At 29.3% G+C, this 19087-nt stretch overlaps 4 protein-coding genes across 4 annotated transcripts; all 4 read left to right on the plus strand.

Moving 5' to 3' along the window:
• Positions 1–2581: 2581 nt before the first annotated feature.
• Positions 2582–4196, plus strand: LOC128954595 (protein LTV1 homolog). Its single transcript, XM_054300198.1, has one exon. It carries the CDS (start codon positions 2707–2709, stop codon positions 4192–4194), a length of 1488 nt encoding a protein of 495 aa, XP_054156173.1. The 5' UTR covers positions 2582–2706; the 3' UTR covers positions 4195–4196.
• Positions 4197–5859: 1663 nt separating this feature from the next.
• On the plus strand, positions 5860–6311 carry LOC128954601 (dnaJ homolog subfamily B member 14-like). Its single transcript, XM_054300204.1, has 2 exons — positions 5860–6015; positions 6088–6311. The coding sequence occupies exons 1-2, from the start codon at positions 5883–5885 to the stop codon at positions 6309–6311; spliced, it is 357 nt and encodes a 118-aa protein (XP_054156179.1). The 5' UTR covers positions 5860–5882.
• A 28-nt stretch (positions 6312–6339) lies between these two features.
• LOC128954599 (dnaJ homolog subfamily B member 14-like) lies at positions 6340–8072 on the plus strand. The gene is made up of 3 exons (XM_054300201.1): positions 6340–6932; positions 7021–7187; positions 7755–8072. Exons 1-3 carry the CDS (start codon positions 6340–6342, stop codon positions 7877–7879), a joined length of 885 nt encoding a protein of 294 aa, XP_054156176.1. The 3' UTR covers positions 7880–8072.
• Positions 8073–10922: 2850 nt separating this feature from the next.
• On the plus strand, positions 10923–18881 carry LOC128954594 (tyrosine kinase receptor Cad96Ca-like). The gene is made up of 8 exons (XM_054300197.1): positions 10923–10957; positions 11156–11242; positions 12503–12654; positions 16664–16714; positions 16814–18070; positions 18163–18285; positions 18408–18489; positions 18577–18881. Exons 1-8 carry the CDS (start codon positions 10939–10941, stop codon positions 18879–18881), a joined length of 2076 nt encoding a protein of 691 aa, XP_054156172.1. The 5' UTR covers positions 10923–10938.
• Positions 18882–19087: the final 206 nt, after the last annotated feature.

The raw sequence follows: 19087 nt of genomic DNA on the forward strand, positions 1-19087 counted from the left end.
TTATTATTTTGTAAATATAATTAATAATATTATTTAAAAATGTTTTGTCCGGAAATTTTTTCCTTAAATATTATACTTTCTTTTTAAAACAAATTATACTGTATATATCAATATTAATTTATTTAATAATAAGACAATAATTTTTATTAAAATAAAATATTAATAAATTCAAATATTTTAAATAAAATATCATTACATAGAAATATATTAAATTTTTTTATCTGATTAATTTGAATTATAATAATAATTTTTTTTGTTGATACAGTATCTTATATATAATCAATTAATTTTATAATATAAAAAAGTTTAAATTTTATACGAAAAAAGTTTGGGTCATAATTAATCCTCTTATTAACGATTTTAATAATATATAATATAATTGATTAATTGTCATTTAAATAACAATTTTTTTTATAAATAATAATAATAATTATTATTATATATACTGTGCAGTATCTAATACTACATAATTTTTTTGGGGGTAAAAAATTAAAAATATTTTTTTAGTTGTTGTGTTTGTGTATAATTTTTATGTATTTTTTTATTTATTTATTTATACTGTTAATGATCTCCCCCATAAATAATAACAAACAATTGTATTATAGAAACTAATTAGTCCCAATTTCTATATTTATTGGTACAATGTATATATAATTTATTATATATATATATAAAATATGTCCCAATTTTTATTTGAAATAATGATTTATTTAATTTTATTACTAATTTATTATTATTATTATTGCTACTACTACTACTACTACTACTACTACTACTACTACTAATTAACAAATACCTATATTTAGTATTGATATTATGTGTAATATTGGTGTATGTAATGGTATTTTTTTGTTTTAAAAATAAATAAATAATAATAATAAACACAATAGATTGCAAAACTAATCTAAATATATGTATATTTTTACTAAAATATTTTACCATATTTTAATAATTAAAATTTTCTCAATTATAGACATAAATTAGTTTTTTTAAAAAAACAATTTTGTTTTGTTAGTTATTATTGACTAATTTTTAGGACAATATACTCTATCAATATATATATCTATAATATATGGCATTTATATTGAACTTCTATACTATTTTTTCAAAAAAAAAAATATTTTTAGATAATAATAATTTACATGTATAATATTCCTATCAATAATGTATATCAAATTTTTTGTTGTTGAAATAATTATTAAAAAAATTTCATTAATAACATAAACATATACAGTATTAGCATAAATGAGTTATTTATTTTTTTTAAAAAAACATCATCGATAAAAAAATATTGTCTAAACTATACACAATATATTCAATGTTATTAATTTTTAAAAAATAACTATTAATAAATAAAAATAAAATAAATTATCACTGATTATTAACAATATTAACCTAACCAACTGATAGGGTGTATATGATTTATACACTTATACCTGTATATCTAATGATAAAATACAGGTATATTATCATAGATACTGTAGATTCACCCGTGCTTTACAATAGCACAGGTGATTATAATCATTTAACAACAAAAAATGTATAGATATATATAGATATATATTGTAAGCCGGCTTTAAAACACATAAACATACACACCATATATATATATATATATATAAACATAGATTCATATATATTAATGTCTAATTTATGCCAAATGTGATTATATTATATGAAAAAAGTGTGATAAGAGAAAAATGTTTAAATATTTTTAAAAAATAAATTTTTTGTTTGTTATGTGTGTTAAACACTAACACTAACAACACAATTATCGCTATTTTGTAATGCATTGTGATTGTGTGTGTGTGTGTGTGTGTGTGTGTGTGACTGTATGTGAAAACAATATATACAACAATAAGTAATATTATATAACATCTAATATATCATCATTTATATACTTTAATTTATATATATAAGGCTACAAAAAGATTTCACTTAATGGTTCATTAAATTATTTACATTATTTGTCTTTTAAATAAATATATATATATATATATATAATTTATACGGAAGTGTTTCATACAGGTATTAATGCATAACAACTTTAAGTTGGAAAAAAAGTTATTTATTTTAACAAACAATATATATAAAACAAACAGACACTTGAAATGAATGAACAAACAGTTGTTATTGTGTGTCTGTAAGAGAGARAGAGAGAGAGAGAGAGAGAGAGAGAGAGAGAGAGAGAGAGAGAGAGAGAGATAATAGGTATCAAATTAATGGTCATATTTTTAGACAAAACATTTTAWAGTGACATTATATATATACAGTRTATACTATGATATAATATATACATTTAAAAACAAAAAGTTTCATTTTCTTATATATRTATATAKATATATAAAGTTAAAAACCCTCACATAAAACACACACTAATTATCATATGATATATATGTGTGTTTGAAACACACATTTAAAAACACATATTTAAATAACTTTTTTTAAAAATAAAAAAAATAAAAACTTATAGCAGTCGTTGTAATGACACGAGTGATGCCCTCTATATTATTGTGTATACAATTGTAATCACATTTAATAATACATATGGCATTCAATAACACTAATACAATATAATAGTCAATGCATTGAACACATGTGTCAATCATAATGTGTTTGTAATTGTATTTAAATTTTTTGTTAAATTTTTGTTTAAAAAAAAAGTTTACATTTTGTTTGTTGGATCAGCTGTTGGATCAAATAATAATGGGTCGGACAAAGAAACTATTCGACAAAAAGTCGTCGATTAGATTCAAATTAGTCCACCGAAGCCAAAGAGATCCGTTAGCAGCGGATGAAACGGCACCGCAAATGGTTTTGGTGGACATGGATGACAACGGCGGCGGCAGCGGTGGTACTGATAGACAACGGCAACGAATTGAAGAGCACCGGAAGTATGGCATACACTTCGATGATGACTACGACTATCTGCAACATCTGCGTGATGTGGATCAGGTGGCCGAATGGCACGAAGTGGCCAACAAAGACAAGACGAAAAAGACTAATCAGCCGAAGACCGCTAACAATAAGACGTCTGGCGTTTCGTTGCCGTCGTCGCTGTTTCCGTCGGCTGTCGAAGAACGTGAAGGTCTGCTGAACAAAGCTGTACTGCCGGTTGGACCGCAACCCGATTGGGATCCGGATTTGGTGGCCGCTATGGACGACGACTACGATTTTGATGATCCCAACAATCAGATGGACGACGACTTTATTATGCAAGCAGAAGGTGTGGATGAAGAAGTGGCCAATGATGACGACGACGACCAATGGGAAGATGTTTCCGATAGTGACTCTTCAACGGTCTGTGATTCGGATGAGGACAACGATTCGGATTCATCTGGTAATGGATTTTCAGATGAAGAAACTAAATCACATTTTACCAACTATTCAATGAGCTCTTCAGTGATGAGACGAAATAATAACTTAACAATTTTGGATCAAAGATTTGAAACCCTATACGAAACAGAGTAYGCAAACGACTGCGACATCGGTGGTCTTGATTTGGACGATATCGAGGGACCGATTCAGCCGAACAACAGTAAACTGTTGGCCGATTTRGCCGAAGAGTATGCAAACATGAAGAATGTAAAACAATTGTACGAAAATGTGGATAAAAAAGAGTTTTACGAGTTTTATGATAATAAACGAGAAGAAGCCGATAATTGTGACAGTAATCGGCCTAAAGATAGAGGAGAAGTGTTAACCGAAATCGAGATCTACGAGAACAGTAAGAATCGTGAGGACAGGTATGACTGCGAGTCGATAATCAGTACCTACTCTAACCTATATAATCGGCCAAAAATGATAAGCGAATCCAACAATAAACAGTCGTCAAGAATTCAGATCAATGAACGAACCGGTCTACCCGTCGGTTGTTTCGAAAARCCKGGACTGACTGCCAAAAAGTTGGCCAAATTGAACGCACTTAACGACGCCGCCGCCGACAACAATGATTTACCGATGATCGCCAAATCGGTTCGTACGACTGCTTCGCGTGTAACCGAACTGTCCGTACGGCCGGCGGATGAGACGCCCGAACAGAGGAAACACCGAAAGTCTGAACTCCGAGACTATCGACGACAGAGAAGAGTGGAGAAAAAGGTCAACAAAGAGGCGTTCAAAACGGAAAGTTTGAGATTAAATAAAGAAGTAATTAATTTGCAGAAGAGTTTTAATTCAGTGAAAATTGTTTAGAAAAAAGTGAAAATATATATTTTTTATTATATATAAAACTATTTTTAAATAATTTTTTTTTCGCAAATTGTTTTATCTATCAATTGACACACCATTATATTATAGATCTATGTTTCWAAATTACGGTAATAATAATAATMATTGAAAATGTRTTTTTAATTAATTAATTAAAAAAAATGCATGACTTGTATGTTGTAAATAAAAATTAAACAGTATTTATATTAGAGTGAAAAAAGWGATATTAATTTTTTTGTGTATTAATGTAATTAWAATTTAATATAAATATTTACAATATATATATATATAACACTAATTTAGTTTAGATTAAGGGAAAAGTTTGTTTGAAAATAAATAGGAAATTGTTTATTAAATTTTTTTATAAAAAAAATAGGGAAAAAACTTATTAAATTAAACAATTTTTTTGTAAAATGTAATTAATTCTCCGGTAATTATTTTTATTTAAAAAAAAATTGAAATATATATTATTATATTAAATATATCTATTAATTTGTTTATTTAATTTTTCTAATCATAAACTATATATATCTAGTTTATTGATAGAKATAATATAGTTTAAAAATAAATTATTAATAATACCGTAATATACAGTTATAATACATTGTATGTATAGTTTTTTTTTGTACTAAACTATTGAAATACTTTACTATTAAAATACTAAATAAATTTATTTATCTAAAAAAAATCATTAATCATTGAAAAATGCTTTTTAAATATAATTATCATTAAATTATTAATTCAATTAAAACAATAAAATAATTAAAGCTATAAATTTAAACACACACAATATATGCCCGCCATAAAACAGTACACACATAATATGGCTAATCTAATATTTAGTTGCAAATGTTGTGAACCAATTAGTTTGACAATTACGATGGCTGCCACACACACACACACACACACACACACACACACACATACATACATACATACACACACACACACACACACATACACACACACACACACACACACACACACACAACACACACACACCACACACACACACACACACACCACACACACACACACACACACACACACACACACACACAACACACACACACACACACACACAAACACACACACCACACACACACACACACACACACACACACACACACACAACACACACACACACACACACACACACACACACACACACACACACACACACACACACACACACACACACACACAAACACACACACCACACACACACACACACACACACACACACACACACACACACACACATGTTTGTTATTTAGCTGCATGTCGTCTATAGCTATGTCTCTGTTTAAAACTAGAGATGTTTTCGTGCAATTGATTTAATTTTTATATGTGTCGTGTGTTAGTAGTTAGAGTAGAGATGTTTGTCTGATTGAGTGATCGATAGTACAGTAGAAACTCATTGGAGACACAAAATTGAGTGCAAATAAACATAACAACAGTTTATATATAATATTATTATTATTTGTCATTCATTTCAATACACAATGACGTCGTCTTAACAGTTGTCCAGTCATTGAGTGTCCACAACAACAACAACACAACCATAACAGCGATAACTTTATCTTTGTGTGGATCAGCTGTTCAGTGTTGGACAACAACAACATCGTCATCATCATCAACAACAACAACAACAACATCCTACCAACCCGTAAATGGACGGCAATCGGGACGAAAGCGAACGGTGCGTCGATTTGGCCAAATCGGCGATTCGCGAGTGCGATCACCACAAGGCCATCAAATATCTGATTAAAGCTCAACGACTGTATCCGTCAACGGAGGCCAAAGGTTAGTGTCTGTCTGTCTGACCATTCAATTGATTCATTACCCGGTTTTTGTGTCCCAATCACATACACACAGAGCTATTGGAGAGATTAAGACAACAACAAGAAGAAGATAACGGCGGCGACAACACCGCCGATAAAAGCCAATCATCGGATCAGCAAAAGGATTCGCCAACACATAGTAGTAGTAATAACGAGCCGAGACACCGGTCGCGGTCTAGTAGTTTTGGCCGCACTGCCGGCGGCACCGCCGCCGCCGATAGCAATAGTCATACAAACGGTGGTAATAGTGGTATATAGTAGTCATTCCTCCAGTGCTTACAATGCAATGAATCGCGAGTACACTGACGAACAGTTAGCGTCGGTTAAGAAAATAAAAAAATGCAAAGACTATTACGAAATCTTGTCGGTAACCAAAGATGTTACCGATTCGGACATTAAAAAACAGTACCGCAAACTGGCCCTACAGTTTCATCCGGACAAAAACAAGGCTCCCGGTGCTGCCGAAGCCTTCAAAATGATTGGCAACGCTTTCGCTATACTAAGCGACGCCGAAAAGCGCAAACGTTACGACATGTACGGCTCGGATGAGGACCAGCGGCGACGGTCGCACAACCAGTACTAYGAAAACAATGGCGGCTACTATGACTATACACGCGGTTTTGGCGACGATATCAATGCCGACGAAATATTCAATATGTTTTTTGGCGGCGGTTTTCCGTCGGGCAATGTCTACGTACGGCGTACTAATCGGCCGTATCGCGAAACCTCACATCGACAACATAACCATCAAAACAATCAGGAAGTGGCCTCCGGTTACAATGTATTGCTCCAAATGATGCCCGTCTTAGTCCTACTGTGTCTATCGCTGATGAGCACATTCTTTGTGTCGGATCCAGTGTATAGTCTCAGCCGAACTCAGTATGTCTCAGTAGTTCCCGATTTTTTAAGATTTTTTTTAAAATGATAATAATTTTGTTGTTTTTTTTGTTGTTGTATTTTTTTACAGGAAATACCAATACGAAAGAAAGACCCAAAACCTAGAGATACCGTATTTTGTTAGAGAAAACTTCGACAAAGACAATAGTAAGGCAACCATACGTCGAATTGAACAACAAGTCGAAGAAGATTATGTGTCCAATTTGAGGGCATCCTGTTTTCGGGAACGCAATTATAGTATGTTTTTTGATGTTGGTGTTGGTGTCAAAAAATATGGGTATATATGGTGTGTATGCATTTGGGAGAGTATTCAGGTTAGAGACAGGTATTCCACTCAATTAGAGTTTATATTAATAAATATYTGAATAAACCATACATTCAATTGACAAAATTGACCAAGGGGCATAATTGTWGATAATATTAAACTCAACATTGTTTATTTTTTGATTAATTGTAAAACTAGCTAGATAATAGCATTAACATAAAATAGTTCATCTAGTTAATTTTACAATTAATCAAAATAATGACCAATGAACAATAATGTTGAGTTTAGAATTATCTACAATTATGCACATGGTCAATTTCATAAATTGAATGTTTGGTTTATTCAAATATTTATTATTTTRTAAACTAATTGAGTGAAATACCTGTCTCTAACCCTGAATACTCTCCCAAAAATGCATACACCATATCCAGCCCATTTTTTTTACACTGTTTGGTGTACACCTATACCCATACCTATTATCTGTATACACAAAAAATCTAATTGTTTATTTGATTTTTTTATAACCACCACTTTAACAGAGGAAAGTATGGTTTGGAGAGCTCGTAATTTCCGGGACAAAGATCTCGAGGAAAGGGCTAAAAGTTTGAAGACACCCTCATGTGATCATTTGCATAGAATATCTCAACAGTATGTCCTGTGGTAACACAACCAATACTTTAGTAGACATATATTATATAAGAAAATAAAGATAAAGAGAGAGAGAGAGAGAGAGAGAGACAGACAGACAGATAAAAAAATTGTAAATTAATTTATTTATCATTTAAACAATACAACTACAAAAAAACACGAAAAAACAAACAAATAGTTGACAAACAAATAATAATAATAATAATATCTCCCAATGTTTTATTTGAATTGTTTTTAATTTTTATAGTATTGTATATAACGTTATATATAATAATAATAATAATTATTATTTTTTTGTGTAGATTACCTTAAAAAAATTTTATCTTAAATATTATATATATATTTAAAAAAAAAAAAGTTTATTAATTAAATGTTTTTTGCACTCGGAAACTCCAAATGTTTTTTTCTATAGATTGATAAAAAGAAAAATTTATTAAATAATTAAAATTATTGTTGTTGTTGTTATTATTATTAATTATTATTATTGTTGATTGATTTTTTAAAGAGATTTTTTTTAAATACCAAAATAATTATTCATTAAACGATATATAATTTTTTGAAAAAAATTACAATTACTTATAGACTGAATATTTTGTTGTTGTTGTTTATCATAATCGCATAATTTTTTTAAACAATTTATTTTATTTTTTTTTAATATAATAAAGTACAGTATATTATAAATTATAATTTTTTATAATACCGTAAGGTATTTCAATAAAATTTTGCATTATATTAATATATATATATATATATATATATATATACGGTATATGTATTTTAATTTAATTTTCAATTAGCAATAAGAGTTATCAAATTGAGATTTTATTACTAAAACAATTATTATTAATTATATATCATTAATTATATTACCGGTAATATTATATTATTATTATTTTTTTAAATATTAAATATTATGTTTTATTCAATACTTTAATAATAATAATCAATTGATTCAATCAGTGTCTCAATAATCATCGGGTGGTTCATTGACTTTAAAGAGAGAGAGACACTAAAGAAACAAAAAAAATTATATTTTATTTTTGTGTTGTAATCTAAATCTGACATTCAATTGATTAAAGAAGAGAGAGAGAGAGAGAGAGAGAGAGAGAGAGAGAGAGAGAGACGCATCAAAGAGATTGATCCAAAAAAAACAAAAATTTTATCAAAAGAAAACATTTGAAAAACTTGTTTTTTCTTTTGCATATTTCTAATACCCAACAAAAAACAGTTGTTTTCTTATGGTATGTCTTGTAGTAGTAGTTGTTGTAGTAGTKGTTGSTCTCTCTCTCTAACATATCTTGTTTATTATACAACAATTGTAATGTATTTTAGCCTTTTTTTATATATATGTGTTGTTGAATAGGTATTAGTGTTACGATAGCGCGTACGGGATGACCCTATTTTTTTGATGATGTTGTTGTTGTTGAGCGCCCATACATACAGTCTATTGTAAATTAGCATCTTTTGTGGATTGTCATCTCTCTCACTGCAGGAGGGGGTCCACAACAACACCAACAACTACTACAACCAGGGAGGCGGCAATTGTATTGTAAATTGCATAACATTACAAATACATAAAATATAGCCAATTTTTTTTAGTACATAGGTAACAGTGCCATCACTACTAGAGTTTTGAGGTTATGTTTATCTATAGTATTAATTTATTTGCAAATAGTACTGTAAAATACGGTACAATATATAGATATACAGCTAAAAACAGGTATACTAATATACTGTATGTAGTTTACTGTAGTATTGCAATGATTGTTGCAATATTTTTTTTGGGGCTTAACAGTAAAATAGTTTATTTAAAAAAAAATTATTATTAATTAATTAAGATATTCAACACACTAGCAAAATATAGGAAAACAATGAAAATTTAATTGATAAATATTTATGTAAACTATATTATTAAAACAAAATAAATTTGAATATTTAATTTTATGATATTTTTTTGGAGGGGTTAAGCACACACACATATATATATATATATATATGTGTGTGTGTGTGTGTGTGTGTGGCTATTAGYCGCCTAAATCCCCCCAAGTCCCCCCAATTTAAATAAATAAAAATAAATTAATCCTGTTTTTCCAATAATGTTTGGCAAATGTAATGATCACTACTACTACTACTACTACTATTACTATTACTACTACCAGTGCCACCACTACTACCAACCAGACCAGCACTAGCACCAGCACTATCAGTATCTTTGGGTTTGGCCCTTAAATGTTGCCCTCTTTAAGAAAAGTTCAGTTCTTCACATAGACTATCAATACTACTACCACTACTACTACTACTACTACTACAGTAATAACTTGTCTGACAACTCCTTGAGAGCTGACATTTTGAGAGCTCTCAAAACAAACTTCTGGTGGTTGGCTCTGGTCTTCTATATCCACATCAAGAGGAGAGGGATATACACTTCTGACATAACTTTTTTTTATATTATAAGACAACACACACTCATACATACATACCAACCAAACAAACCAGTGTTTTTGGACTCTCAAACAACACACCACAACACACAACTTATACCTGTATATCCATTAGTGAAAAATTGTAATCTACTTATAGTATAGTTGCAGTGTTTGTTATATATATATATRTATATGTGTTCATAGATTTATCAAATATTAATAAAATTGAATTATATATTTGTATTATTAATATATAATATTTAATATTTTGCAACTCACACTATACAATACACCTGAAAATATGTAGCCCATTGTTACGTGTATTTTTCAGTCTATGACTATGGGGTCTCTAATATTAGTGTTATTATATATATATATATATATTTAAATTATATATATATCAATGTAGTTGTTTGTTATTAAATTGTTATTTTATATATCAAAAATTTAATTAAAAATTAAATTTGTGTTAATATATCCACAAAAAAAATAATAAGTTTGTCTCTCTGTGTGTGTRTGTATATGTGTTTTGATGTGTAGTACAGTGTACAGTGAATGTGTTATTATTTAGGAAACTATGATATTATTATTAGCTTATAATACTACTAATAATAATAATAATATAATGTCGTGGCTATGGATTACACTATTGATGTGTTCAACCACTTCAGGTATTTTAAAAAAAAAATAAATATTTATTTATATATTTGTTTGTTTGACTTTAAATAGAGAGAGAGAGAGAGAGAGAGAGAGAGAGAGAGAGAGAGAGAGAGAGAGAGAGATATGATTTGCATATTTGAATATTTTTTTAAAAAAATCTAATTTTATTTATTAATATGTATWTTTTCAAAATAAATAATTAAAAATAGGTTTCGGATTTCCCGGTTTCGGACACAACAGTCCGCCCGTATTTGACTTCAAACGTGAATGGCTTATACCCGAAAATGAACCCGTCGGTAAGTGCAGCCCCGAAATTACAAAATAAACCAAAAAAAATAATTAATTAATTAAAAATAAATAACACACACATACTAATTAATATTTTTTTGAAAACATATATATTTAAATTTTTGTTTTAATTAAATTAAACCCATTTTTTTGTTTGTTTTGTTTCTTATATATAATATAATGAACTTTTGTGGTTTGTAATACTTAGATATATAATAATAAATATATAAATAATTTTGTTATAACCATTAATATGTATACAATATATATATATATATATATATATATATATATATAAACAGTTTATTAGTTATATAATACATAATATACGGACACGTCTTGCATGAAATGTCTGTCATTTTCAGGCTCTGATTCCTTATACCAGTGAATGAATGGCAAGTCTTTTAGTTTCTTATAATATAATTGTGTCACTGAATAGTTTAGGTATTAGTTATTATTATTATTATTATTTTATAATATATAACAACAACGACAACAAGTTTTTTTTGTTTGTTTGTTAATATATTTATCTTATTATTTATTTATTTAGTTTTTTTCTTTTATTTAATAATAAGCATAAATATAAAGAAAAAAATATTTATTTATATAGTTATATAGTATAGTATAATCTAAATAATAATAATAATAATAATAATAATAATAATAAAAAGAGTAGTCAACAAACTGCTTTTATAATTATTATATATATATATATATTTTTCAACCACAAAAAAATCTTTATATCATTGTTTTTATTTTATAATATAACTTATATTTAACTTTTTTTGAATTGCTTATTCATATGGGGTTTAGATATACAGTATATATATATATATATATATATATATATATATATATGATATAAATTATTTTTTTACAGTACTTTAAACTGTTGTATAGTATGTAAGCAATAGTTATGTATGACATATACATGTATATATATATATATAAGTTATAGACAGGTATGTACAGTATATATAGCATTTGGGAAAGGGAGTATCCGAGCAAAACAAAACAAAAAACAAAATATGAATAATGTTTTAAGCACAGGTAGTTTTTTCTGGTGCTTAAAAAAGATGAATCTAATTGTATTTAGTTATTATATATAAATTTTTTACTCCAATTGCTTTGGACACACCTATAAGTTATAACTAGACTGTGCTATGATTGCATTTTTTTTGTTTAAAAAAAAGTTAAACATCAATATATATATATAACTATTTATATGTGACTGACATATCATTTATATTTGTTATATATATTTATAGGCAGCCGTGTAATAACAGTGCGAACAAGAGATGAGGACAGGGACTCAATCGACTACAGTATAGATAAGGCCATGTTTTTGGACGGATCCAATTATTTCACTATCAATCCGAAGAATGGCGACGTTTTTCTCAAAGAGTCTTTGTTGGGACAGGTATGTCAACTTCAACTACTACTACTACTACTACTGTATCACATACATACATACACACCACTAATTATACACTGTCTCTCTATCTGTCTCTAAATAAATACCTACAATCTCTGGCACCTGTATCTCTCAGTGTGTGTGTGTGTGTGGTGTGTGTGTGTGTGTATAATATACAGTACACACACACACTCTCATCAGTTCTCATCAGTGAAAAGCCCATAAAAATTATTTTTTAATGAGTTTATGCTTCACTTAATGTTAAGTTATACTGACTATATATATATATATATATATATATAAATATATATTATATACCGACTCTCTTTTTTTTGTTGGACGGACTCTCCAAATATTAGCTAAAAAAACTGAGTGCCAATGGCTTCGCTACCAAACCTTGTTTTTCCCCCTTTTTTTTCTCTGTGCACATCCATTGCTCTCTTAACTAACTGATCAGTAATCTGGTAGCACTTGTATCTCATGTATGTGTGTGCAAAAAAACACGGTTTTACGTGCCGTCTCTCTCTCTCTCTCTCTCTCTCTCTCTCTCTCTCACACACACACACWCACATAGCTTTCATATATATATATATATATGAGGGGAACTGGAGGGGACACCGAACTGGTCTACACTTTTGACAGTAGCTTTTTCTATGTATGTTAACTGTGTATATATAATATATGTGTGTGTTTTGGGAAAATTAATATTATTTTTTAAATAATAAAATAAAAAAATTTTAGTGAAAATTTATAGCTTTAGTTTTGTTTTACTGGTGGACAGTGTGCAGACATATACTAAATTTAAATGATTATTATTACAGTATTATTATTATTAGTGAAATTAGTTATAAAGGTTTTGAATATATTATCAGTATATTCTGTATGTGTGAGCATAAGCTATATATACAGGTATATAATAATCATAAAATAAAAATATTTTATTTATTTATTTTTTTTTGTTGTTATAAAAAAGACACTAATTATTTGGAAAATTCATAGCCAGCAAAAAAAAATAGTTGTCTTACAATTATTTAATCAGTTTTATGGTATGAAAAATAATAATAATAATAATAATAAAAAATAAAGAGAGAGAGAATCCAATAKAGAGAGAGAGAGCTCAGCAAACGTTGACTTTTATATCATATATACATATATTTGAAGTCCAAAAGAAAAATATTTTGTTTAGCGTTGCGATTGAGCGCTCCGGGCGTTTGAGAGAGAGAGAGAAAAACTGGTCGTAAGTTTGCCTATCACTTCACTTACAATTACGTTAATGTTATATTACTAGTGAAGAAAAAAATAAAAATAATATATATTAGAGAGCCATTGAAAAAATATATAGTTTAAAGATTAAACATTAGTGAGTGAATGAGAGAGAGAGAGAGAGAGAGAGAGAGAGAGAGAGAGAGACTTTTAGCTATACATACAGTCTATATACTGTATATATAAGAGACTATGAACTCACTTATACTCTCTTATATACATAACCAACAACAACACAAAAAAATCATACATCAGTGAGGGATGACATTCCAAGGCTGTGCACTGGTATCTCGTAAGCCCTACCAAAAAAAAAATTAAACTAATAGCCCCGGTATGCCGGCCCTACTATATATATACCCAACTATATTGTATATATGCTCTCTATTTCTCTCTGTTGGCACTCCTATATAATTGGCGAAAATTATTTATAATTTCTGTTTTCTAAACTACTAACTAAAGAGAGAGAGAGAGAGAGAGAGAGAGAGAGAGAGAGAGAGAGTCTTCATTTAAGAGAAATATGTCTAACATTTGAGTGGTTGTAATAATAGTAATAATAATGAGAGTACTAATAATAATAATACTGATAATAATTGAAATATGCAATTGAAAAGCAAAAATGAAAAATAAAATAAAATTCAACAAAAAAACTAAATTTGAATAAATAGATTTTTTTCCTAAGAATCGATTCAATTCTAGTGAAAATTTTTTTTTGTTTATTGTTGTTGTAGTAGTTATTTGTATACCTAATAGTGAAAAAAGGTTATATATATTTTTTTTTGTTGGTCGTCCCCTAACTAGTGATCGGCTAAATACTGTATATATCTATATAAGGGTTTACACTATATGTGTGCTCTCATTGAAAGCAAAAATTATTATTATTTTTTTCAAAACCATAACTCATAAGACACACGCGTTTTTAACACACACACACATAAAATGGTTAGGCGTTAGGGCTGTGCACTACTATTTTGCGATAGTCTCGTGCCATATATGATATGGATAGGATAGGGCACTCCTGGATGGTCATCATCATCATTATTATCATCATAATCCATAACAATACCCAAAAAAACACTTTATTGAGTATATATAATGTATATCAATATATATATATATATATATATATATATATATATATAGATAGATATATTTTATTTTGATGGTATGCCCTATTTGAGATCCGGGTAGTCTATATATATATATCAAAAAATAAGTTTCTCAAAATTATGACACCCATTGGAATCTGCTTGAAATCAAAATTGTATACAATATATATACAGTTTATAATATATATAGATATTTATGTATAGCCAGGGGTTGTGCCATAGATAAGAGAGAGAGAGAGAGAGAGAGAGAGAGAGAGAGAGAGAGAGAGAGAGAGAGATTATAAATCGGCATTTTTGTAGCTCAATCACAGGTCATAGATAGATATATATACAGTTTATAGACAACTTTCCTAACTTATTATACCCCCACTTGTTGTTTGTTGGCGATTCACTTATTTATTAAATAGATTAAAGTATATATATATATTAAAAAATAAAGTTTTTAGCCACAAAATTATAGTCACACTAAAAAATGGTATTAATATATTAAATATTATCGTATTTATTATATGTAAAGTTTATATACAGTATTATACATCATATAAAACATTTTTTTTTTGGTTATGTGTTTAGGCGTTATCGCTAAATATATATATATATATATATATTATAAGCTTTTATATTATGATTCATTAAATAATATATTTATGAAAAGAAACATTTAAAAAAATATAATGTGATTTTATTTCAAATATTTAAATTTTATTTGATTTGAATTTTTTTGGTTACATATCTCTCTATCTCTGCCCTTAAATATGTTATAATTTTTATTTTTTATTTTATTGCTATTCAATTCAATCAGTTTTTAATGGTATGGGGACCTCATTAAAAAGTATTAGTGATTTATTTTTATAGTATTATTTAAATTATATATATATATTTATATTGAATATACAGTGTAAACGATTTGAACGAATTTTTATTAACCTAATAAATAGGATTTGTTTTTATTATTTTAGTTACTGTATATAGAAGTAATAAGTTATCATACATTTTAAACAAATATAATTTATATATATATATATATATATATATAAAACAAATACAATTTAAATGCTGTTTCATTATAATTGAGGGAAAGAGAGAGAGAGAGAGAGAGAGAGAGAGAGAGAGAGAGAGAGAGAGAGAGATGATATTCATGTCAGACTAGTTCCCGAGTCCTACTAAACAAAAACAAAAAATACATTATATTTTTTACATAACTTTGTTGTTTTAAAATCCCAAATAAAACAAAAATAATCATCAATTTGTATGTTGAAGAGTAAATTGTGTTGAGATATACATACAGTATATATATATATAGAAAGAGCCGATAAACCAGTTATTTTTATGTACAAAAATTATCAGATTTTTTTTATGACTTTTTTTCACTCGTATAATGTATTATTATTTTATTTTTTTTTCGGTTAATATAATATACTTAACGATATTACAGTGTGTGTGTAGTAAACTAAATGTGAAAATAATGTGTTGACACCAAAATAAAATAAAAAACTTAAGAAAATCCTTTAGCTTTAGCTAAACCTTATTTATTATATAATACATATTATTATTATTATTACTTATATATATGTATGTATTATCATTTGATTATCATATAATTTTTGATTTAATGACTGTATTTTTTTTGGTTGTTTGTTTGTTAGGCTGGAAATGATTTCTATCTATTTATCACTGCCAACGATGGACATCAAACAGTAAGTTATTTAAGCGGACAAAAAAAGCTAACAAAAAAAATTATTAACATTTTATTTAATACACGAAATATTTATTTATTTTTTTTTGTGTAAATTTAGGCCAAAATTGAAGTATTTGTTCGGGTATTGGATGCCGACAAAAACGGTAGCGACTTATTGTTGGCCAATATGACCTCAACCAACAACAACAACAATGCTGCTGCCGTACCCGTGCGCCGGCCATTTCCGCCATTCATTAGCGCACAGCTACCGCCTCAGAGACCAAAAGATACCGCATTTATCACTCCCGCGACACGTAAGCCCACCGCCAGTCCTACCGCAGCTGAAAAGAGACTACTATCAGCGAAACCTGTTGCAAACTCCACGGCCACCGGTACCCTTACCGCTGGACAAACAGTTTCAACAGCTACCAAGCCATCATCAGCATCACGCCCACCGTCGGCGGCGGCCAATCAATCGATACCAGCTATTCAAACGAATGTACCGCCAAAGCCAGTCGTCGTGGACACAATCGACGACAATAATCCCAGAGGATCAGCCAATCGGACTGGCGATGGACTTGATATGATAACCGCATTCCTGCCACTGTTGGCTGCCGTATGTTTTGCACCGATAGCCGGTCTAGTCTTCTGGATTTTGCACCACCGATGCCACAAATCGTCGAACAGGAATCTAATGAAATCGATATCGCAAAAGATTGCCACCATCGAGAAGGGTACTACCGGGTCAGGTTCAGGCACTAGTAGCGAAACTAGTATCAGCTCCGGTATGTCGGCCGAACTTGACTACAATGGTGCACTGTTTCAGCAGATTCGGGCCAAAAAATCGCTGCAAAACAATCGCAGCGCCGAATCCAATAGATATACATCAACGTTGAACATACCGTTGACCGAGGATAACCATCATCATCGTATTCAACTGGAGTTTCCCAGACATCATCTACACTTTCTGAGCATACTGGGCGAAGGCTGTTTCGGTCAGGTATGGAAGTGCGAGGCCTACAATATATTTGATAACGAAAAAAAGGATATTGTGGCCGTGAAAACATTGAAAGAAAATGCATCGGAAAAAGAAAGGTCAGACCTGTTAACCGAATTGCAGATCATGAAGATGTTGGACATACATCCGAATGTAGTGACAATGTTGGGCAGCTGTACGGAAAGGGATCCCGTATTCTTGATCATGGAGTACGTACCCTATGGTACACTTCAGTCATATTTGCGCGATAGTCGCGAACGACAGTCCGACCGATTCTACGGTAATCTTCACGGCAGTAGTAGCCGATTGTCGGCCAGAGATTTGACATCGTTTGCCTATCAAGTGGCCAAAGCCATGGAATACCTGTCCTCTAAAGGGGTCAGTAGTTATTATTATTATTATTATAATACAAGTGTTATGTTATTATAAATAAATCTAACCATAATTTTTTATAAAAAAAATATTAACAGATAATTCACAGAGACTTAGCCGCCAGAAACGTATTGGTCGGCACTAATAATACCGTCAAAGTGGCCGACTTTGGTTTCGCCAGAGATATTATTGCCAATCATGTCTACGAACGCAAATCGGAGGTAATTTTTTTATAGTTTTTTTTGTTTGTTGGCCACAATTGGTTGTCATATTTTAGTTTTTTTTTATAAAAAAATAACAATTACTAACCATTTTATTTGGCTATACCTTATATATACTATAGGGTCGACTACCTATTCGCTGGATGGCCATTGAGTCCTTAATTGACTCGATATTTACCACCAAAAGTGATGTCTGGAGTTTCGGTACGGATTATCTTTATATATATATATATTGAATGGTAATTGAATGTCATATTTATTATATATGTTTGTTTTTTGGTTGTTCAATAGGTGTCCTAATGTGGGAAATTGTAACACTGGGCGGAACACCCTATCCGGGTCTCGGGGCACCCGATGTTATCAAATACGTACGCGACGGCCAACGGCTACCTAAACCGGAACATTGTAAACGTGAAATGTATAATATTATGTACTACTGTTGGGACGGCGATGCGGACAAGAGGCCCGCTTTCGACCAATTGGTCGACTATCTCGACAAACTGTTGGTCAGCGAAAACGATTACATCGAGTTGGACAGGTTTCCCGATCATTGCTACTATAATACTATTCCCGATCTGGCCGGAGAAAAATTGTGATCTCTTTTTATTTTATTTAAGAAAAAAATTAATAAATAAATTTAAATATTATTATTTTGTGAATGAAAACTAAGAAAATTAATAATAATATTTTAATTATTATTATTATTATTATATGAAAATAATAAATGGTTAAGTAATTTATAAATAGTATATATATATTTAATTTTTAATATGAATTTTTTAAAAATATATATACAGTAAAA

The sequence above is a fragment of the Oppia nitens genome, unplaced genomic scaffold, assembly GCF_028296485.1.
Source record: "Oppia nitens isolate AA-2021 unplaced genomic scaffold, nextdenovo-longstitch-racon4-pilon3 scaffold28_pilon_pilon_pilon, whole genome shotgun sequence".
NCBI classification, from domain to species: domain Eukaryota; kingdom Metazoa; phylum Arthropoda; class Arachnida; order Sarcoptiformes; family Oppiidae; genus Oppia; species Oppia nitens.

Excerpts from the sequence above, each read along its gene's own strand:
- LOC128954601 (XM_054300204.1), top strand. The coding sequence starts at position 5,883 with ATGGACGGCAATCGGGACGAAAGCGAACGGTGCGTCGATTTGGCCAAA. Across the intron at positions 6,016-6,087 it reads TCCGTCAACGGAGGCCAAAG|AGCTATTGGAGAGATTAAGA; the intron begins GTTAGTGTCTGT and ends ACATACACACAG.
- LOC128954594 (XM_054300197.1), top strand. Across the intron at positions 12,655-16,663 it reads AAGAGTCTTTGTTGGGACAG|GCTGGAAATGATTTCTATCT; the intron begins GTATGTCAACTT and ends TTTGTTTGTTAG. Across the intron at positions 18,071-18,162 it reads AATACCTGTCCTCTAAAGGG|ATAATTCACAGAGACTTAGC; the intron begins GTCAGTAGTTAT and ends AAATATTAACAG.